The 23,628-nt window shown below is 46.3% G+C and overlaps 1 protein-coding gene and 2 non-coding genes across 3 annotated transcripts in view; 2 read left to right on the top strand and 1 right to left on the bottom strand.

Moving 5' to 3' along the window:
* SLC7A8 (solute carrier family 7 member 8) overlaps positions 1-23,628 on the bottom strand; it is a 52,856-nt gene that overhangs the window by 7,298 nt on the left and 21,930 nt on the right. Inside the window, exons 5-8 of the mRNA XM_052647134.1 lie at positions 6,950-7,075; positions 5,201-5,354; positions 4,453-4,576; positions 2,503-2,606 (exon numbers count right to left, since the gene is read on the bottom strand). Coding sequence (XP_052503094.1) covers positions 2,503-2,606; positions 4,453-4,576; positions 5,201-5,354; positions 6,950-7,075 — 508 coding nt within the window. The remainder of the gene's footprint in view (positions 1-2,502; positions 2,607-4,452; positions 4,577-5,200; positions 5,355-6,949; positions 7,076-23,628) is intronic.
* Positions 12,330-12,435, top strand: LOC128054951 (U6 spliceosomal RNA). Its single transcript, XR_008200088.1, has one exon. It is a non-coding gene; the product is annotated as a U6 spliceosomal RNA (small nuclear RNA).
* Positions 21,966-22,068, top strand: LOC128054952 (U6 spliceosomal RNA). Its single transcript, XR_008200089.1, has one exon. It is a non-coding gene; the product is annotated as a U6 spliceosomal RNA (small nuclear RNA).

Below are 23,628 nucleotides of genomic sequence, written 5' to 3'. Positions count from 1 at the left end.
TATTGTAAAAGAAAAAAGATTGAAAAAAAATAGACAAGAAACTCAAACTTTTTTTTTTTCTGCACTGTACCATAGTTTATAGGCTCTTAGTTCCTTGACTGAGATTGAACATTGGGCCCTTGGCAATGAAAGCATGGAGTTCTAACCACTTAACTTCCAAGAAACTCGCCCAAAATTATTTTTTAAGTTTAAAATAATGATAATTTTTCTGTCTGAGATACTTGTAGACTCATATGCAGTTGTAAGAAATAATGTGACCTTACGTAGACTTCACCCAAAACTCTCCCATTGGTAATATACTACAAAACTATACTATAGTATCATGACTTGGATATTGATGTTTACAAATTATTTTTTAAAAGAGAGATTTTAGGGAGTTCCTTGGTGGTCCAGTGGTTAAGAATCTGCCTTCCAATGCAGGGAACACAGGTTTGATCCCTGGTTGGGGAATTAAGATCCCACATGCTGTGGGGCAACCAAGCCCACACACAGCTAGAGAAGCCTGTTCGATGCAGCAAGACCCAGCACAGCCAGGATAAAAAGAGAGAGAGAAATTTTAACGTAAAGAGCAGCCCTTCTTCCTCTTTCCTCTCCCAAGAAAAAAGAGAATACTGTAAGCTGTTAGGAGTTATTTACATATTAGCAGAAATTAGACCACTTTTTCTTTTTTCTATGATTTTGGAGGGAAAGGATCAGCTAAGGGGTGAGAGGAAGGGGATGTGATGGCGGGGACAGAATGGCACAGAGTCAGCACGCTGGGTGGTCTGGAGAGAACTGTCACTTTGTCATTTGGGTATGGGGGAGAGTGGGGCTATCAGCAGCAGCTCCTGAGGAGTGTGAGGGTTGATTATGGCCCCAAGTACCCATATGCACACCATCGTTGCCACCATCAGTAACCTCGCCCATTTCAGTTTCATGCAGCTACATGGCATCGCCTCTGCAGGGCAGCCTCATGCACCCAGCAGGGCCCCAGGCGCTCTGTGGGCCTCACCATGCACATAACCAGGGTCCCACGTTCATCTTTCTCCTCCACATGCAGCCGGGACCAAGGGAGTTGACAGGTCCAACAGCACTGGCAAGTCAAGTTCACAAGAGACAATCGTTGCCCGGCGAGCCAACCATGGAGCAGACAGGACATTAAGCATGACACACGCATACACACACCCACTCCTCAGGAAGAATCATCCTCTCCCTTCCCCCAAACACAAAGGAATAAGAGAGAGAAGGAGGGAGTGGGGGAAGGAACTGGAAGGATGAGCTGAGGAGGCCTGCTGGGTGAGCTGTGCCTCTGACTCCAAGGCTGAGCGCACCGGGCCACCGCCTCCGCATGCACACACAGCCGGACTACATGCACGCAGACCGCTGCTCAGCCTGCCCGAGGGACAAACCCCACTCTAAAGCAACTGGAGCCAGTCACTCTGCTCCAGTAGATCCCAGAGAGCCTCATGGGTCACTGATCTTCCACCGCTCGCCCTCGGCTGGGGCCTCCAGGTGGCCACTGCTCCTGTGTAACACGCATATGAGGTTGCTGTGGGTGAGTGTTGGAGGGTCCTGGGGTGCAGGGAACACCCACACTCCCTCTTCCCTGCCCTGCCCTCTTCCCTTCCCTGTCCTGAAAACATGACACTTGTTTGTCATTTCATGGGAACTCTGCCCTATTGTGACTGGTGGCTTGGGAAGCAGTTGAACTCAGGGGCTCACTGCTTGTGAGGACTATGTCCTTGGGGGAGGGGGGGCTTCCTAAGAACCCTGGGAGGACCCTCTGAGCCACAGCAATGGAAATCATCCATTATCTGCTGGGCTCAACCACCCATTCTGGAGACAAGACGAGACATCAAAGAGGGGGCCAGATGTCCGGGTGTGCAGAGGCGGGGGCTGGGGACTCCTGGGTCCACTCACACCTTGGGCTTCCCTGAGAGTTTGGGGTGAGAGATATGGCTTTGGACAAATGTTTCCCTTTCGTTCTTCCCCAGTTGTCTCACTTCACACCCCTACCTGAGTCTCATGGTGGCCACAAAAGGGCCTCCCACAACTGCCTGTCTGTTCAACAGGGAGGAGCCTGCACCCTCAGGGCACTCAGAGATGAGCCAGTTTCACCTGCAATCTGGATCTAGGACTTTCACGGGAGGTCAGCCCAGAGGTCCTGGGCATGGGTCCCTCCTGGTCCCTTTCAGAGTGGGGTTCCTTTCCAGCCAGCATGGCCTGTTTCTAGGCAAGTGGAAAAGGGACTCCGAGGCTGCAGGCAAGACGCTGTCCTGCTGCCAAGCACACAGCCCGGGCCTCCTCAGCCCTCTGCTCCTCTGGACATGAGGTGGGAAGGTTGGTGCTTCTTGCCACCACATGTAAAGCCACACATGTCGTGCGTCACCACATGAGCAGCACAGGCTCCTCCGCCAGGCGCCCACACAGAGCCCCGTTGATGGAGACAAGCCCCCCACAAATACACAGCAATATGCACAGCAGAGGGGTCCCTGGCCCTGGAAGGGCCTGGAAGGCACTCACCGGGAGGAGGTGAAGAGGGACCCATTGACTCCTCCAAATGTAGACAGGGCAACAGAAATAGGCATGATCCAGGCCATGACCCCCAAGAGTTTCTCTCCAAAAGTCTGAGAGGGAAAGCAAGAGGATAAGTAGAGCTCACAACCTTCCACATGCATGTCACTGCTGAGAAGGCTCCCTCCCAAACCCACCCCTGCTGAGTCTCTCGGGTTAAAGTCCTGGGAAGGAGGGACAACGGAGTCCGTATCCTGGCCCCTCGTGCACCCCCAGTTCCCTTGGTGATGACTACACAGTGAGGAGTCAGTAATGTTTGGGACGAATAATGAACAAGACTGTGTGTGGTGGTGATAAAAATAATAAACATTTGTTATCCTTGCTGTATGGATAAGGAAACTGAGGCACAAAGCAACTAAGTAGTTTGCCTAAGATCACACACCCAGAAAGTGGAGGGTGAGGACCGGAAGCCAGCTGTGTGAGTCCAGGCCTCGCGTACAAGGTACACTAGTGAGTCAGGCGGGCTGGGGTTCAAATCATAGCCTAGCATTTAGGAGCTATGAGATCTTGAGCAAAGTTCTTAATTTTTGAGCCTCAGCTTTTCCATCTGTAAAACAGAAATAAATCTTAATTCACAGAAAGAGAAGATATCGGACAGGGGGTGGTATGATAAGAACAAACCACTATGTAGGCTAAGAAAGAAAAGGTGGTGAAGCTATACACTAGTCTTCATGTCTTGAAAGGATATAAAATGTTGGGCAGCAGCTTTTTCCACCTTCTCTGAGCCAGGGACATACCTGAGTTACAGCATTTGCATTTATATGTAACTTATAGCACTTTTGGGGGAGGCGTTGTTTAGAAGAGCTGTCTTGTTGGGGAGGGTTGGATGCCTGTGAACGGACAGTGCAGGGCCTCTTTCTTTATGGTCTTCAGAGATGAGACATGTGGTAACAGTGGCGGGGTGGGGCTGTGGTCCAGGTGAAGCCACATGAGGGAACCACGTGGTTCCCAGGTCTCTCCCAGGTAACAAGGACCACAATGCCTTGGACCTGCGAGATCTCTTTCCCCAAAGAACACAAGCTGCACACGCTTTTTCCCTGATGAGGGAAGGAGTCAGGTTGTCCAGGTGTGGTTATAGAGGCAGAGGGAAATGGCATGTGTTGTGCAAGATGGTGACTTTCTGAGGAGGAACCCATCTCCTTTATACAATCATCGCATATACAGTTTAAAGTGCCCTCGGTCAGGAGTTAGCTCTTCCCAGGTGGCTCAGTGGTAAAGAATCGGCTTGCCAAAGAGACTCAGGAGATGCTGGTTCAATCAACCCATTCCTGTGTTCTTATCTAGGAAGTCCCGTGGACAGGGGAGCCTGGTGGGCTGCTGTCCATAGGATTGAAAGGGTCAGACACGACTTGGTGACTAAACTACCACCACAGATCAGGGGTTGGCAAACTTGTCTGTCAAGGGGCAGATAGTAAATATTTTGATTGTTCCTGGACACCTGAAGATGTGGCTTCTGCCCTGAGGACTTGAGACTGCCAAACCCACAAAGTCATGGATCAGGGGAAAGTGAGTGGGACTAAACCAGTGAAGCTATGTCACCGTTCCTGATTTGAGGGCATATGAGAGTTTTTGCTTTTAAATTTTTATTGGAGTACAGTTGATTTACAATGTGGTGTTAGTTTTGAGGGCATGTAAGTTTGATTTCTATCCTTTTTTTAAGTTGAAGTATAGTTGACTTACTGTTTCAGGCAAAGCAACTCAGTGATATATATATATATAAATTATATATATATGTAGCTTCCTTTTCAAATTCTTTTCCATTATAGGTTAGTACATGATATTGAATATATTTCCCTGTGCTATACAGTAGGTCCTTATTCTTTAACTGTTTTAAATATAGTAGTGCATCTCTGTTAGTCCCTATTCCTAATTTATCCCTCCTCGAGTTTAATTTCTTACCACAGCGACTGCATTTGATGCCAGCAGCTCCTGGGGGGACATTGCAGTGACGTAAGCCACATTGGCAAAGACATACACAAATGTGACCAGTGGGATGGAGATGAAGATGGCCCTGGGAAGGTTCCTGTAGAGGGAGAAGGGGTGAGAGGGGGCAGGGCTGGCACCTGGGACCACCTGCCTAGTCAGGGGGTCTGGGGAGTGCCTTCTCTCTCTCTGCAGGAAGCTGAACTTGCAGACTTCTGTGATGTTCCCTCTACTTGGAGGGTGGATTTTGTCTCTATGTGGGGAGGACAGTTGAAAGGAAATAAGACAGCTTAGGCTGGAAATACACTCCACACTGTTTATCTCCACAATGCACTCCCCCCACCCCCCATAATTCCTACACCTCAAGACAAAGACCTGTCTGTTGCAAGACAGGTGAGTAAGATGCCTGGAATTCTCTCAGGGCATATTTCATTCTCTAAGGCAGTGGGGTTATCTCAGCATCACTTTCAGCTTGTAATCTGCTCCAGGGTAGTCACTGGATTGTTTTTCTCCTGCAGGGTGAGTGACAAATGGTCTAAGTTCCTGGAAAATGAACCATTTCTTCAGGCTGAACCATTTTGAATGGTTCAAAATGAACCATTTCTCCAGGTCATGGTCAGAAGGGGGCTATCGGGAGAAGTGGGCACTAGGCACCTGGCTCCCTCTTTCCAGTGGCAGGTGCCTTGGATATTGAAGGGGGAGGGGGAGAGCTGTTGTAACTCACTTGTAGGGATCGACAAGCTCCTCAGTCACGTAATTTAGAAAGTTCCAGCCTCCATAGGCAAAGGAGCCCTGAAGGAAAGCCAGTGCGATGAGGCCGATGTCAGGTTCTTGGAAATTATCAAATGCATTCTTTGGCTCCAGCCAGAAGTACTGTCCTGTGGACACACGGACAGGAGGCTGCTCAGAGAGACACATGTCAGAGCCCGGCAGCCCCAGGTCCCTGATCTCCAATGAACCCCACATATTGGTGAAGAGGGGCCAAAAGTGGGCCGAGAAGTTCAGGACCCCCCAGAACATGATAATGATGAGTCCAAATAGGGGCTCAGGTCCAAAGCACAGCTCTGAGTGTTCCTTTTTCAAAAGGCAAAGTTCCTTGGAAGGAAAGCCTGGGAGAGGTTACTGGGTAGGGCAGGGTAAATGGAGTTGGCTCACTAGGACTCAGAGATGCAGGAGTGGAGTCACTGGTAGTCTTCTGACTACCCTCCCTCATATTCAAGTTTGTACATTTTCATGGAGAAGCAGCAAGAACAACGGACACTCCAACATAAGCTTCTGTGATGCTATTAGCTCAAGCTTGCTGTGCTTTCTTTGTCAATATCCTCCTGTCTCTTCCTAGGGTGTGTGTTTGGTCTATCTTTTCATGGAATAGATCTCCTGAAGACGGGGAATCTTCAGTGGACAGCTTTCCAATTGCCTTCTTAGCCCTCAGCACAGTATCCTGTACACAGGGGGTCCTCAGGAAAGGCTGCTGACTAAGACTGTAGTGAGATACAGAGTAGCTGACCATACTTTATATCTTCACCCATAATCAAGCATTTAGACAGGAAATAATGAGATGAGAGTGACTGGGAGAAGGCAGTGAGACCAGATTAGGAGAGCCTAATATCTTTGAAAAGACAGCCCAGCGATTTCTTTAAGTCTCTACTCTTGAAAATAATACCACCTGCTAAAGAAATGAATCCAAAGGATGAAAATAATTAGGCCCATTATAGAGCTGAACCTTAACTCTGTTTTCCTGGAATCAAAATCCAGACACACCATACCACCTCCAGGGCTTGTGGGCAGGTGGGAGATCCCCCTGTTTGTCATCTGACTTTCTCTAGGAGGTAGTGACACTAGGCAAAGGCTAGTGCTGCCATGGGAACCATGGAAACCAAATACAGACTTGGGCTTGGAAAGGGCCAATCCAATGGGGAATGTTGGCAGGGGCCCCAGGAATGTAGAGCTCTCTCGTGTGGAGCTGAGCAATTTCTGAAATGTGTAAAAATCTCCTCTGTCTCCCATTTTAAGATACCGACAAGATAAACTATAAGATACAAAGAGCCTTCCTGGAGCTGGGACAAACAGCAGTGTTTAGAAATATGGAATCTTCATCTGCCTGTGCTAGAACCATGAGGTCAGCAAGGGAGGAGAGAATTTGGCACCCCAGGGGGTGTTCAGCTCCCAACCATCCTGGGGAAATTGGTTTCTTGTCCCCTTTGTCAAGCAAGTGAATAAGAGAAGTCATTCAAGGACTTCCCTAGTTGCATTGGGAGTTAAGGCTCCCAACGCAGCGGGCCCCAGTTCAATCCCTGCTCTGGGAAAACTAGATCCCACATGCCACAACTAAGACTTGGCACAGCCAAATGAATAAATAGTAATAACACATACGAAAAGGATAGAATCGGGACATCTCAGGTTGTGCACACATCCAAAGACAGTGCGAGGGGGTGTGTACATGCAAGGGTTGGCACGTTCTGATGATACCCACCTTTGCAGATCTGTACAACTCCCATGATGATGATCAGGCCCAGGGCCAGGAGCTTGCCAGCTGTGAAGATGTCTTGAACCCGGGTGGCCCACCGCACACTGGAGCAGTTGACCCATGTGAGGAGCACTGCAATGACAGACCCCCAAACATATCCTCAGGGCCATGAGGAGACTACCGGATCCGTCTGGACAGAAGCAGCAACCTTCCTCAGTCCTGATGATGAGACTGTAATAGGTGAGCCAAAAATGCCACAGGCTCATCACCAGCATCTGAAACTCTGGTGGGGTTAGTAGGTGGGGTTCCAAGTGGAGACTGCGTGCCACAAATTAGAGCTTGGTCAGAACACGTCCTGCTCAGGCTTAGAAGTCAGAAGTGAGCGTGGAAGTGTGGGCACTGACTTTGGGGAAAAAATCAGCCTCTCATCCGGGCATGAATGTGGGCTCAAGATATTGTGTGCTCAAGAGGAGCCCTAAGCAGCTGGTAGAATCCTGGATGTCGTCTTCCTGAACCTGATTTTAGGGTAACAAAGTATAGAGGAATCTTTTGTTACTCAGCTTTTTCAAGTTCTGGTTTACATTTAGTAAAGTTCATTTTTTTAAGTGTACAGTTTGATGAGATTTGACAAATGTATTCAGTTGTTTAGTCACTTCGACACCCTCTGTATAGAATATTTCCAACACCCCTAAAAGTCCTTTTTTATATTGTGCTCCTTTGAGGTCAGCCCCTTTCCCTTACCTCTGGAAACCACCAATTTAATTTCTGTCCCGAAAGTTTCGCCTTTTCCACAATGTCACATAAATGGAATCATACAATATGCAGCCTTTTGTGTCTGGCTTATTTCTCTTAAAATGGTGGTTCTGAGGTCCATGCATGTTGCTGTGTTTATTAATAGTCCCTTTCTATTGTCAAGCAACATTCCATTACATGAATGTATTAGTGTTCTATTCAATAGGCAATGGACATTTGGGTGCCTCCCAGTTTGGGGCTATTATAAATAAAGCTGCTATAAGCACCTGCATAGAAGTTTTTGAGTGGATCATAGAGGTCTTTTTTTTTTTTTTCATAGAGGTCTTTGAGGGGAGTTTTCATTTCTTTTAAGTAAATTTCCAGGGATGGGATTTTGGGTCATATGGTGAATGTAGTTTGACTTTATATGAAATAACCAAACTGTTTTCCAAAGTGGTTATATCAGTTTGATACATCCTTGGCAGCATTTGGTATTGTCAGCTTCAAAAGTCTGACCATTTCTAAAGAGTGTGTAGTGACATTTCATTGAGGTTTTGATTTGCATTCCCCTAGAGACTAATGCTATTGAGCATGTTTTCATGTTTATTTGCCACCATCCCCATATCTTCTTCGGTGGCATGGGGGGCTAGGAGTCACAAGGATCCCATAGAAACACTAGCAACATGGACCCTCCAAGGGCTGGCCGAGAGCTCAAAAGCTAAGTGATAGGATGGTTTTACTGCATCACTCCCTAAGCAACTTAGGGGAGCACAGGGGCTGTGTAACCCAGCTTCCTGATGGTTATGAAGTACTTGAGAATATGAGAAAAAAATTAAAATCCCCTTGTTTCCCCTGCCCCTGAAACAGACACCAGGATGTGCCCTCAACCTTCCAGGGCACAAACCATACATGTAGTGAGACTCTGTCTCCTCAAGCCTCTAATCAGGCCTCTGATTTTACTTGAACAGCTGACCAAGTTCTATCAACACCTTCTCCTGAAACTGTCCTTTTACTTTCCAAGTATTTTCCAACCTTACTTGATTCTGAGAACATCTCCTCGGGGTAAGGACCTGACATGATTATCCATCTGTAACCTCCCTCCCTGTGCTGTTTCTACCTGGGAACCTCCTCATCTTTCAGGATCCAGCTCAAATGTCACCCGCACCGTGAGTCTATTATTTTATTTATTCCTAACAAGGTGCCTGCCAGGTAAGATGTATCAGCTGCATTTTGTAGACAAGGAACAAAGTTCACTCCTCCTTTCTACCCCCAGACCACTTTGTTAATAAGGCTGGCACTTATTTCTTTGTATTACAGTTGTCTCTTTTTTTTTCTGTGTCTCCTTGTAGAAGGGCAGGACTATGACTTTTTCATATTTTTAACCCCAGGGCATATCATTTGTCATGTTGTTTAATCGCTAAGTCGTGTCCGACTCTTTTTCGACCCCAATAGATTGTAGCCTGCCAGGCTCCTGTCTGTGGGATTCTCTAGGCAAGAATACTGGAGTGGGTTGCCATTTCCTTCTCCAGGGGATCTTCCCAACCCAGGGATCAAACCCAAGTCTCCTGCGTTAACAGGCAGATTCTTTACCACTGAGACACCAGGGAAGCCAGGGCATATCATTGGTGCCTGCATATAGTAGGTGCTCAACAAACACTTAATACTTGAATAAAGAAAATGCCACACTTCATCAATCCTCCAGTCTCATCTCAGTCTACACATTCTACAGTGGGCACCGATCTCCCCAGCTCTCCAGGAACCTTCTCAGTTGGTTTCACAGTATCAAAACAGCAGCAGGAAGCATAACTTCAAGGGCAGGAACTCTTGATTCCTAGTGGAGGAGCTTTTATCCAAGATGGTGTCATATGAGAATCAAAACATGTTTTCAGAGGAAGGATTTCATGTGCCCAAACTAGGAGAACATTTTGTAAATGTTCCAGATGGGCTGAGATGTCCTGATACATACACATTATCTTGCTCAATTCAATAAGGATTTCAGGATCACATGCCTGGTAACAAGTAATTAGGCCTGTAATCTCAACTCCTCCACAGGCCGCTAGGTACAAGGCTGGGCCCCTGGGCCCCTGGAGTTCAAGCAGATACAAACAATAATGACTAAAGGATAAAGGAGACTGATGTATGAAAGGAAGATTAGGAAACAAAACCCTTGACTCCAGGAGAGGTAAGGATTACAGAATGAGGAACCAGATCATGATGTCATCATGCAGAGATCATCCTTGCCAAGGGGAGGAGAGGGCAAAATGTGGTCACCTCCCCACGTGCCGGCTTAACTGGGCAGCCAGAAAGGCTTCTTCACAGTGTTCCTGGGGACATCGAGAAGTTTGAAGGAAAGGACAATTTGTCAAGTTAACTTACTGTGCGTGTCTTCTGTCCTTCCTAAGCCTACCCCCACAAGAACCCAGCCTTTAACTAATCTTTAACCTCTAGCCTTTTCAGGGATCTTTCAGACATAATAGGGACTTCCCTGGTGGCTCAGACGGTAAAGCGTCTGCCTGCAATGCGGGAGACCTGGGTTTGATCCCTGGGTCAGGAAGATCCCCTGGAGAAGCAAATGGCAACCCACTTCAGTACTCTTGCCTGGAAAATTCCATGGACAGAGGAGTCTTGTAAACTACAGTCCATGGGGTTGCAAAGAGTCGGGCACGACTGAGCGACGTCACTTCCCTGGTGGCTCAGACGGTAAAGCGTCTGCCTGCAATGCGGGAGACCCAGGTTTGATCCCTGGGTCTGGAAGATCCTCTGGAGAAGGAAATGGCAACCCCCTCCAGTACACTTGCCTGGAAAATTCCATGGACAGAGGAGCCTTGTAGACTACAGTCCATGGGGTCGCAAATGGTCAGACACAACTGAGCGACTTCACTCACTCACTCAGACAAAATAGAGAAATCTTGAGAATAGGGTGGGGGAGATAGGCTGCCTGTGACACTAATTTCCTTGGACAATGGCTGCACACCCCCTCCACCCTGTCTGACCCTTGGCCCTACAGGCGATCACAGCATGTGACTGAGGGGAGAGAAGGTACTTTCAGTCTCCTGGTACCCCAGGTTAGCCTCCCTCACAGCAGGCTGAAATCTGAGCTTCCATCCCAAGAGGAAAGGTCAGTGAGGAAAGGCAACACTTGGCAAGACCCTGCCTTCCTCAGGCATCCTGTCTCTGTCTGTCTATACCCAGAGCCCTTTCTGTTGCTGAGGGCTATGTCCCCACTCTCTTCCCAGCCAGATCTTGAGTTCTGCATGCTTGAGATACAGTGACCTCAGGGAGGCCACATGTAGATGGGGACGAGGGGAAATTGCAGCTTGAGATGTGAGAGTCTCCATCCATCCATCCATCCATCTACCCAACCATCATCTACAAAGAACCTTACTAGATACCCTGGTGGGGGGAATTATAAATAAGACACAAGTCCCTTCCTCTCTTTAGGAAGTTCACACTGTAAGAGGGGAGATGGCTGAGCTAAAAGATCACAAAGCAATACGACGACAACAGAGCTCTTCACAGAAGCTTGGCAGGCATCCACATGGAGCCCCTAGGTCAGCCCAAGGAAATCAGAGATGCTTCCTTTTTCTTTTGGCCAAGCCCCACAGCTTGTGGGATTTTAGTTTCCCCCAATCAGGAATCAAACCCAGACCCTCGAAAATGAGAACTCAGAGTCCTAACCACTGGACTGCCAAGGAATTACCCAGAGATGCTTCTTATAAGTGAGGAAGATCCTAGCATTAGAGAGAATTTTTATAATGTGGGGCTAGCTGGACAAAATAAACAGGAAGACATAAGATGGGCTCTTGTGCATTGTAATCTGACTGTGCGGAGGGTTGCTGCTTCTCTAGAGGGCCCCATGGAATCCCAGATTTCTCTGTATTTCTTGGGCACCTTCTCTTTTTCTTTTGTTTCCTGACTTTTTAAAAAAAAGACACGGTGAAAGGTTATCAAGAAGATGAGACTTCAAGAAGATGCTGAAGTCAGGGGTTGGTTACTTAATCTGCCCCGTTCGAAAACCTTAATGTCAAGGTAATGGGAGAGAGACAAAAAAATGAGACAGGCAGGAGGAGGGGACTCAGAACCCAGTAATCTCTTACCCTGCCCAAAACCCAGGGCCTGGTAACTGCCATGTAGGTGGGAAAGTGGGGCTCAATGCTTTCTGCCCTGGGAAAGCTGCAGGATCAGCGGAGAGGCAGAAGCCTTGTCAGACCCACGACAGTACCTGGGCCAATCTGGAACGTCCACCGTGAAGAGGGTAGGTAAGCTCCTGCTCCCTAAGAGAAGGTATCCCTCACCCCAGGCCAGTCCTGATCCTCACACTGATCCCCTCACCCCAGGCCAGCCCTGATGCTCACACTCTGATCCCTGGGGAGTCACGAAGCCTCTGGTTCACTTCTCTCCATGACAAGACACCAGAACTCACTGGGCCTGTGGTGGGCAGACACACTACCTCAAAGGTATCAACTTTCTAATCTTGTGAATGTTGCCTTACAAAAGGAATTTCACAAATGTGATTAAGTATCTGCAGGTGGGGAGATGATCCTGGATTATCTGAGGGGGCCCCGCCTCCTTATAACAGGGAGACAGGAAGTTCAGAGTTACAAAAAGAGATGTGATAACGGAAAACGGAAGTCAGAGACAGAGAAAGGCTTGAGTGCTCACTTTGGCAGCACACACATTAAAATTGGAATGGCCAGAGAAGATGAGCATGGCTCCTGTGCAAGGATGACAAGCAAATGCATGAAATATTCCATATTTTTATAGAAAACAAATTTATGGTTATCACAGGAGAAAGTGGGGAGAGGGATAAACTCGGATTTGGGATTAGCAGATACACAGTACTATATATAAAATAAACAAGTTCCTATTGTATAGTCCAAGGAACTGCATTCAGTATCTTTTAATAAACTATAATGGAAAAGAATCTAAAGAAGAAAATCTGTAACTAAATCACTTTGCTGTATATCAGAAACACAATACTGTAAATTAACTATATATATGTCAATTAAGAAAAAAAGAGAGAGAAGGAGAGATTTAAAGATATGCTTCTGGCTTTGAAGATGCAAAAGGGGCCACGAGCCTAAGAATACAGAAGCTGGGAAAGGTGAGGAAACAGTTCTCCCCAGAGCCTTCAGTGGGGCCTCAGCCTTGGACACCTTGAGTTTAGGACTTCTGACCTCTAGAACTGCAAGGCGACTCATCTGTGTAGTTTTAGGCCACTAAGCTTACGGTAATTTGTTACAGCAGTAATAGGAAATGAATGCAGGGCCAGACACCACAGAGAAAGACAAGGATGCAGGGGCAGAGCCGTCGTGAGGCAGCACACGCCAGGGCTCCAAAGGAGTGCCTGTCACAGGCCTCGTAGGACACCAGTTGGAGGGAGGGGGGAGCACCGGGAGCAGGCAGCGAAGTGAGGTCACCAATGGGCTGACCTGGTTGGCGAACTTCCACGTCACATGCACCACATGATGGCATCTCAGCTCTTCCACAGGCCCAGATGCTATAGCTGGAGGGTCACCACCTTCTCTTTCTCCTCTGGGTAATTCAATACAGTAGTAAACAGGCTCGCCCTAGGGTAACTCTAGCTGCGCATTTCCTCTCAGAAAGATTCAGGGCAAAAGACTCCTCAGAGTCCTGCTTCATCAATCCTGGCTTCTTCCCCAGCCTCCTCCATAGTCCATACAGTAACAGGCCCATGTGCACAACCCAGACGCACAGACACACAGCCCCAAGAGTTACAAACCTCTTTCGAGGCCAGTGGAGTGCTGAGATATTCACAGACACGAGTCCTTTGTTCTCTGTCCCCAGAGTTTGGTTGGTCTCCTAACTTTACGGACCAGAGGCCACAATCAAAGGCCATAAAAGATGTCCCAATGGAGAGCCAAGAGATGCTCAGGAGTCCAGAGTCTAAGTTCATTTTTCCCGGCAGAAGGGAAAGGGTGGCCCCACTGTGTGCTATCTTGTGGACAATGCCTCCGCTCTGCAGCTTCCCCAGGCAGAGTCCACCCCAACTGACTCAGGGAGTTGAGGTGCACAAGATCCAAGGGTTACAAAAGTTGGAAGGAAAGAATAGGAACAACATTTGGGAGACAATTTTACCTTAAATTAAATACATTATAGACTACCGGTAAAAGAAGCAATTTAAAAGACTACCGGTAAAAGAAGCAATTTAAAATCAATCTCTCTAGTGCATTTTGAAACAGAACATCAGTGAATCTTTAACATAAATAAATAAATTTTCCTTCAGAAAATCCTCTAAGGATGAATTAGGGGATTGTGGGGCTGGTCTTAAGTCCCTAAGACCATCACAGAGCCAGGGCTGTGACTTTATCCCTCTTCCCTTCAGCTCTATCCAGCAACACCTTGCAGGCAGAAGACCACACAGGTTTCTGGTGTCTCTGTCAAGTACAGATCAAGCCAGTAGAGCTCAGAGCAGCTTGTGTAAGGAGTGAAATGGTAGCAGTGGGGCTGGGGTTGAGCAGGTCTGAGGAACAGAGGCAGAGATGGCTCCCTCAGAGGGACATGGTAGCCTGGGCAAACTAAGAATCAGACAACGGAGAACTTGAAGAACCCAATGGCCATGATGCCCAATGTGGTCACTTACTCTCTGGACAAGCCAGTCAAGCTCTTTGAGCCTCCTTTCCCTATCTGTAAAATGGAAAGAAGTGTGGTCCATTTTAATGCCACGAGGATGCTCTATGACCTGTGTATGACTGTACAAAAGGTTACATGGTTATCCTTATCCTTACATTGTTCATAAGCTAAGAAACTGGAACTCAAAAAAAGGGCATGCTTTGCTCAGGATAATGCTGACAATTGGCAGTAAAGCAGAGAAGATAGGAAAGGGGATGGTTTGGAGGGTTCTGGAGCCACCATATCACACATCAGGACCTACCCTGCAAAGCTGCATTGCTTCTCCCTTCTTGCTTCTTCCTCTATCCCTGATCCTTTGCCTCAATTTCTCACGTTTCAACCTTTTTCTCAGCAGGATGCTCACCCACAAATCACCTGCTCTGGGGTCCTTCAACCCAAGCTGTCTGGAAGAGTGGGCACAAAGATGGAGTAGGGGGCTAAGGGAGTGTAAACATAAGGTCAAGGCACTGCACAAGGAGCCCAGATGTTCAAGCTTGTCCATATACCTTGGTTGGAGCACCCATTCTGTACAGGAAGGAGTGTCCTACAGAAAGCAAGGAATGCTGCTGCAGCTGCAGCTGCTCTACCCATCAGGCCCAGAAAAGAAGGAAACTTCCCTGTTCTTCTGGAGCCAACAGTGCACACACAGCCATTAACAACACTCTGATGGCTAGGGTGACCCTGAGATTCTGTAACAGTCTGACGCACAGTAGGTGTTAATATGTACTGAATAGAGGATGGCTAGATGGACAAATCTATTCAGAAAATACTGAGAGTGCACAGGGCCACTGTGCTTCTGTAGAGAGTAAACATCAGGGTTTTTACATCAGGGGACAACCCCATGAAGCAGGGTGGGCAAGTACTGCTGATGCTAGACAGAGATGGGGGAGGGTACATAACACGGCTGTTTCTCCTGCCCCCAGAAAGCTCACAAAGCACAAGCTATCCCCACCATGACCACTGGATTACTGTCTTTAGGACCTCCTTTGCTTTTGGACACAGGATTCTGGCTTCTTGCTCAGCTGGGCAGGCAATGGGTCATTTCGTATCTTTAGCAGAGGGCTAATGAGCACTTTCTCACATGGATCCCCAAAGCACTCTTGTTCCTTTAGTCAAGCCAGCTTCTGCTCTATGAACCACACTGCTCTGGTCTGATGGGTGGAAGTCAGGAAGAAGCCATTTGGCTAGGGGTTGGGCTGACTGTTATAAAAGCAGTGCTGAGAATGACACAGTTGGGGCTCACTTATAGGCAGGTCTTGGTACTGAAGGGAGAGGCCTGTACCGTACTACCCAGAGGCGTGGTTTCAACCTCATGGGCAGTCGAGGAGACCCAGAACCTCATCTTATATGTGGGGGAAGTAATATTCTAGCTAATTAGTGCCAAACACAGGACTACCCCCTGGGGTCCCCGTCTCTCCAATTCCCAGTTGCTTATTCTGCCACTACACCGGCCTTTCTTGAATCACATGCACATCATTCTTCTCCTCCCATGCCTACATTCTCTCTCCCTTGCTCCTGTCAGTGGTACCCATGGCCACTAGGGGCTCTGGGTTTGTCACCTGAAGATGCTGGCCAAGTTGCTTTCTGGGCAGCAGGAAGTAAGATGCCAGTGTCAAAAAGGGAGAGACTAGGATGGCTGTTCCTCAGAAGCCAGCGGTTTTGTGTTTGCCGGTCCCCCAGGGCTTTGGAAAATTACTTCCCACAAGCAGACTTTCTTTTCTGCCTTGTGTTCCCTCCTCTGGTCCCTTATCAATGTCACATTACATTTCTCTCCAACTCTGGGAACTTCACTTGGATTTCTTGGTATTGCTGGCTCATTCTTTCCTCAAGAGTGAGCTAGAGGCAGCTTAGCAAGGTTTGTTTTCCTTTAGCATTTCCAGAGCCTGGGCTCTCTTTGTCTTTGCAGATAAGAGAGAGCAGGCAGTAAAAACACCCAGCGTGGCCAAAGTCCATAAAGACAGGTGGTGAAGGAGAGAGGGAAAGATCATGAGAGACACAGCGGGGATGAAGAAGGAGGGGGAACAAAACACGTCATTACTAGTGAGAGAGAGACCATGCGTGGGTGAGCAAGATTGAGAGGAGCAGAATACAGAAAGAAGGTCAGGACAGAAAAAAGAAGGATGGAATGTACTAAAGCAGGCAGCTGCAGAAAGGGAAGCTAGTGACGCCACTTGGTAGAAAGCAGAACGCCCTGTTCCCCTCCAGAGCTTCAAAATAAGCACCTTTCTGGGATGGAGCTCCCTAGCCCTCTGATGCAGCCGTAAATTTCACCTGGGTCATGGGCCTGCCAGAAGCGCTGATTTCTTAGCCTCACCTTTTGCTGGGGCATGCAGCCTCCTGCCATGTACTGGCCTGCTCCCCAACTCCCTCCCTCTGGACCAGGAGCAAATGGGGTAAGGTGCCCCTCCGACAGGTCCTAAGGGTGGTGCCCCCAGCCAGCGAGCTCAATGCCTGCCGCAGTGGGTGTGGCTCCGCTCCGCTCTGTGATAGGCTGGACCCGGGTCCTTACATGGGACTGGGCACGTGTTTCTAATCGTGGAAAAGCTGCTTCGCTTGGCCTGCCTTACTTCAGCCGTTTCCAGATCCAAGGAGGTAACCAAGGCCGGCTGCCGGGAGGCACTGACAGGCAAAGAAAACACCGCAGCCCTGTTTGAGCTCTAAGGCACCCGACCCCGAGACTCGGATAAGATTCCAGCTCAGCCCACACAGGCCTGCCTATCTTTCCTCCTCACGGACCTCAGAGAGGAAATTGAGGTAGGAGTAGGGAGACACAGAGCCAGCTCTCTGAAATCCTGGGCTCACCCAGAGTCAAGACATTTTTCATACGGGCTCAGGAGCTATTATAAAATCTCACGTCTCTGCCTACTTACCACAAAGGTTGGTATTATCACAGGAGTGAAGGACTGGTGAAAGACAAAAACAAGAAAAGGAAGCAATAACAACGTCAAATGCAGTTCTTTCCTATCAACAAAGCTTTGATTCCAGCTCTGGTAAGGTGCATACTGGGGCTTTGAAATAGATCTTGCCTACCACGCTACAGCACGTTTTCCCTTCTCCAGCTCTTTTCACCTTGAAGCACTGGCATCATTTTGGAAATCTCAGAAGCCCCTCTAAGGACAGATGTGCTGAGCCTGTGGCAGGGCTTCTCACCTCTGAGGACAAACAAGCAGCGGAGGAGGGGTGCACCCCTGTGCTGGAGCTTGTGGACATCCTGATTCACACAGCTCTTCCTGGACACTTCCAGCTGAGCTCCTGCCCATGCTGCCCCACCCCCATCCCTTCCTTTCCTGGCTCCCTCTTACCCTTCCCTCTTATTCTTATCCCTCCCTGCCAGTTGTTGGACCTGAAGTTTCTGCTGAATCACCATCTAGTACTTAGTTGAGCCAAGAAACCCAAACACCCAGCTCAGCAGTTTACAAGAGCTGAGTAATTCTTCAGCGTTAGCTAAACATGGCTCCTGAACTGGGGTGGGGGAGAAGAGAAAAACAGAAGACACAGGGAAAGCAGGGGAGACAGAACACATTGTGCTATGCTACCTGGAGGAGCCCCATTTAAGTCCTACCCATTAAAGAATACACAGAAGAACCATGAGAAAAAGGTCTTCATGATGCAGATAACCACGATGATGTAGTCACTCAATTAGAGCCAGACATACTGGAGTGTGAAGTCAAGTGGGCCTTAGGAAGAATTATATGAACAAAGATAGTGGAGGTGATGGAATTCCAGCTGAGCTACTTAAAATCCTAAAAGTTGCTGCACTCAATATGTCAGCAAATTTGGAAAACTCAGCAGTGGCCTCAGGATTGGAAAAGGTCAGTTTTCATTCCAATCCCAAAGAAGGGCAACGCCAGAGAAAGTTGAAACTACTGTACAATTGCGCTGATTTCACATGCTAGCAAGGTAATTTTCAAAATCCTTCAAGCTAGGCTTCAGCTGTACCTGAACTGAAAACTTACAAATGTACAAACTGGGTTTAGAAAAGGCAGATGAACATCTACTTCTGCTTCATTGACTACATGAAACCTTTTCATTGTGTGGATCACAACAAATTGTGGAAAATTCTTAAAGGGATAGGAATACCAGACCACCTTACCTGTCTCCTGAGAAACCTGTATGTAGGTCAGGAAGCAACAGTTAGAACCGGACATGGAAGAACTGACTGGTTCAAAATTGGGAAAGGAGTACATCAAGGCTGTATATTGTCACCCTGCTTATTTAACTTATATGCAGGTGTGTGTATGCATGTGTGCTAAGTCACCTCAGTCGTGTACACTTTGTGACCCTATGGACTATAGCCCACCAGGCTCCTCTGTTCATGGGATTCTCTAGGCAAGAATACTGGAGTGGGTTGCCATGGCCTCCTGCAGGAGATTTTCCCAACCCAGGGATCGACCCTGAGTCTCCTGCTGCTTCTCCATTGCAGGTGGATTCTTTACTATTGAGCCACAGAGGAAGCCCTTATATGCATGTACATCATGCAAAATGCCGGACTGAATGAATCACAAGCTGGAATCAAGATTGCCAGGAGAAATATCAAGAGCCTCAGATATGCAGATGATACCACTAATGGCAGAAGTGAAGAGGAACTAAAGAGCCTCTTAATGAGGGTGAAAAAGGAGAGTGAAAAAGCTGGCTTAAAACTCAACATTAAAAAAAAAACAAAAACTCAACATTAATAAAACAAAGATCATGGCATCTGGTCCCATGACTTCATGGCAAATAGAAGGGGAAAAAGTGGAAGCTGTGACAGGTTTTCTTTTTTTGGGCTCCAGAATCAATGCAGATGGGCACTGCAGCAATGAGATTAAAAGACCCTTGCTCCTGGGAAGGAAAGCTATGACAAACTTGGATAGCATATTAAAAAGCAAAAATATCACTTTGCTGACAAAGGTCCATATAGTCAAAGCTATGGTTTTTCCAGTAGTCATATATGAATGTGACGGTTGGTAAAGAAGGCTGAGCACTTCGAATTGTGGTGCTGGAGAAGACTCTTGGGAGTCCCTTGGACTGCAAGATCAAACCAGTCAATCCTAAAGGAAATCAACCCTGAATATTCATTGGAAGGACTGATGCTGAAGCTGAAGCTTTGGCCACCTGATGTGAAGTGCTGACTCATTGGGAAAGACCCTGATGCTGGGAAAGATTGAAGGCAAAAGGAGAAAGGGGAGGCAGAGGATGAGATAGTTATCTAGCACCACTGACTCACTGGACAAGAATTTGAGCAAACTCCAGGAAATAGTGAAGGACAGGGGATTCTGGTGTGCTGCAGTCCACGTGGTCAAAAAGAGCTGGACGTGACTTAGCAACTGAATAACAACAACATTACAAGACATCCCTCCTGGCCACTGGTTAGGAATCTGCCCTCCAGTGCAAGGGATACAGGTTCAATTCCTGGTCGAGGAACTAAGGTCTCACACTGTGGGGCTACTGAGCCTGAGAGCTCTAGAGCAAGTACACCGCAACTACTGAAGCCTGTGTGCTCTACAGCCCATACTCGGCAACAAGAGAAGTTTGCGCACTACAATGAGAAGCTCTGGTGCACCACAACTAGAGAAGGCCCTCAGGCCACAATGAAGAGTTCGTGTGCCACAACCGAGACCCAGAGCAGCCAAACTGAAAATAAATAAATAAAATGAGTTCTAAAAACTCATTACTTTTTCAGCCCAGGCCTGAAAGATTCAAGCTATCTCATACCCCAATTCTCAGAGCCAAGAACAGTATCAGGCACATCATGGCCCTTGATAAATATTTGCTAAATGAACAAAGGATTGTGATTCTCATTTATATAAGGCTGCCCCAAGGCCTCAATCCGCTTCTGTTCCAGAGAAGGCTTTTGAGCCAACATCCTGGGTGGATTAACGCCCCGAAGGAAAACTTCCTACCAAAGACCCATTCAACATCTCAGGGATTTGGCGAGGATGTGGAAGGCAGAAATAGAACACAGTGTATAAACTTCTCATCACAAATGCTGGAGACAGTTAAGTAGAAACATATTTCATTTGAAACATTTTTAATTTTGATTTGTAGATAAACTATATTTCTCCCGCTTAGGCTTAGCAGTCGATCAGTCACATGGCCAGCTGACTCTGCTTCTTCCTCTTCCTTGTTTTTGTCACCTTGTAACTTTGTTTTCAGTTTGGGCCACCACCTATTTGGCCTGGAAAAGTGCTCAGCCTGCCGACTTATCTCCCTGTCTCAAGTGTCATGCTCTTTTCTTCAGGCGAATGTGAATCTAATCATGTTACTCCTCTGCACAAAATCCTTCAGCGGTTCCTTGGATGTAGTCTGCTCTTCTCGGCACAATACCTAAGGTCCTTTAGTTTTTTATTTTTTATTTTTTTTTATTTTTTTAACCTAAGGTCCTTTAAGATCTGGGTCATGCACGTGAAAATCTGGCTCGTCCTCTTGTGCCTTATCTCCTGTCTCTCCTAGGCTCTACCCCTACAAAAGTCCTCTCTTTTCTCCAAGGATTCATTTGTTTCTCGACCCCGAGTCTTGACTATGTTCTTCGCTCTACTCACTGTTCTATTGTGTGCCCAGATGGAGACCATCCGTTTACCCTCTTAGACTTAGCTCAACCCTGGCAGCCCTCTACCAACTTTGAAGCAGCTTTCTCTGTGTGGTACACACTTTTGTCATCATACTATATTGTAATTATTTGTAATGCCATCTTTTCGCTAACCTTTAATATATTCCAAGATTCTGTATAAATAATGTCACTCAAGATAGGAGCTCAATATGATGATTAACTGATGGATTTGCAGTTTCTTTTTTTCTTGGAAATCCATGTGAACATGATTTGTTCCATCTGCCAAAAATCCAGTTAGGTGGGGTTTGTATTATTATACCCAATTCATGGCTGAAATTTTAGATTGGGACTATGAGGTCTCTGTGTCTGTTTGTTTATTTATATATGTCTATATGGGGCTTCCCCAGTGGCTCAGTGGTAAAGAATCTACCTGCCATGCAGGAGATGGGGGTTCAATCCCTGGGTCAGGAAGATCACCTGGAGGAGGGTATGGCAATCCACTCCGGTATTCTTGCCTGGAGAATCTCATGGACAGAGGAACCTGGCAGGCTATAGTCCATAGCGTCTCAAAGAATCAGATTATGACTGATGCGACTTAGCACACATGTATGCACATATATCTATACACATATGTTATGGATATGCAGTATTTTCTACCTCCAAATGGTATTGCCAAAATTAGTTTGTAAAAGAGCTCTATTTAACTGACTTAAAGAAAATCGGGTGCTTATTTAAGTTCTCAGAAATACAATAAAAACTAGCCCAAATGAATTTCAGCTTCATGTGACCTGAGAAAATACTCAGTATTAAAGCTAGTTTATGTTTGTCAGTTTAATACAGACATGTCATTAGAGTTATCAAAATTAAGAATAATCTTTCGCTGTACCTCAGTTACTAAAGATCAAAGATGATCATGTTACCTCTGTTACAAAATTGGTCGGCAAGAAAAATAATTTGAGATGATGACTGACTTTGTCTAATGTCTCATCAAGTTTTTAATGAGTAATTCAAACAGTAATTGTTGGAAACAGCGAAATTAAATAAATGTAAATAGGACAAGAGTTTTTAAATAAACTCTTCAATGATCGTTATGTTTTATGGTATGCCTACTTAAAAACAGTTTCTCTAGTGCTTGCTTTGGCAGCACATATACTAAAACTGGAATAATACAGAGAAAATTAGCATGGCCCTTGTGCTAGGATGACAAAAAAAAAAGTTTCTCCAAATCTTTTAGTAATTTAAAACTTCGGAGTTTTGCTAAGTTAAATGATGGGGCTTCATTGAATGTCTTTATCACTTCCAAGTAAGATAAAATACTGAAACATTAACTGCTAAACAAGTCTAAATCTTCTGTCTTATTACAGAAAAACTAAAGAGGTTTATATTTATTAAAAACATGTCTTGTACCACATTGAAAAAAAACATTATATTATGAGGAAATGTATGTTTTTAGAAATAATGGTATGCATTCATGAGTTTGCCAGTCCAAAAACAAAACAAAACACTGTTATAACAGTTTACAATTGCTTAACAAAGATGAAATGGTTATCTTTTTTTTTCTCCCTCTCTGATGTCTCCAGTATGTGGAAAGTCAATGAGTATTCTTATTTTCATGGCAATATAGCTAATTGTATAAATTCAATAAGAATCTGTTCTCCCTATAACATTATACAATTAGAAACATTGGTTACATTACCAGGGCTTTGACTGGATTGTCAGATTTGAGAGAGACAGGCATAGAATTAGATATGACCAGACAGCTTTAAAGAACTAAGATTGACTTCATGGAGCCATAAAGCTCTTTGGAAAGACAAGCTGGTACGATGACTTCAGGTTTCCCATCAGCTTTACCTGGTGAGTAAGAAAGATTCCTTCTTGGCAGGTGCAAGAACCTCAGGATGATTTTAGGAACCTCAAGGAGAGAAAAATTCACCCAAATTCATAGGTATTACAGGTGAATGAGAGTTGGACTGTGAACAAAGCTGAGCGCCGAAGAACTGATTGATGCTTTTGAACTGTGGTGTTGGAGAAGAGTCTTAAGAGTCCCTTGGACTGCAAGGAGATCCAACCAGTCCATTCTGAAGGAGATCAGCCCTGGGATTTCTTTGGAGGAAATGATGCTGAAGCTGAAACTCCAGTACTTTGGCCACCTCATGCGAAGAGTTGACTCATTGGAAAAGACTCTGATGCTGGGAGGGATTGGGGGCAGGAGGAGAAGGGGACGACCGAGGATGAGATGGCTGGATGGTATCACAGACTCGAGGGACGTGAGTCTGAGTGAACTCCAGGAGTTGGCGATGGACAGGGAGGCCTGGCGTGCTGCGATTCATGGGGTCGCAAAGAGTCGGACACGACTGAGCAACTGAACTGAACTGAACTGAACTGATGTCATGTTCAGTGTGGCTTCCTGGTCCTGAGAGGCAATTAGAAGTTCAATCTGGTGATTCCTTATGAAAAAGTTCCAGCAAAGCATGTTTTTAAAAGCCTGGACTTATGTAAATAATCACAGGCAAAGTTTAATAAAACTAAATTTATTTTACAAACAAGTTAGTCTTAATTTGGCTATCTTTGGTAAAGATGAAGGTGATTTTAGAGAGAGAAAAAAACTTACATTCAATAGAAACTATAATACATACTTATGGATATTAGAATCTAATTCTGTTAATCACTTTTGAGGTTTTGTTTTTCTACTTGTAAACTGGGCTAGATCCTGAATTCTTCTAGTTTCCTCAAATATTTGGCTACAACTCCCCAAGTAAGGTTTTCAATTTTTCTGTCATTTCTGACTTGA

This window comes from Budorcas taxicolor, chromosome 10 (assembly GCF_023091745.1).
Source record: "Budorcas taxicolor isolate Tak-1 chromosome 10, Takin1.1, whole genome shotgun sequence".
In the NCBI taxonomy this organism is placed as follows: Eukaryota; Metazoa; Chordata; class Mammalia; order Artiodactyla; family Bovidae; genus Budorcas; species Budorcas taxicolor.
Note: the sequence above shows the minus strand (reverse complement) of the source record. Positions and strands in the feature narration are given on the sequence as shown.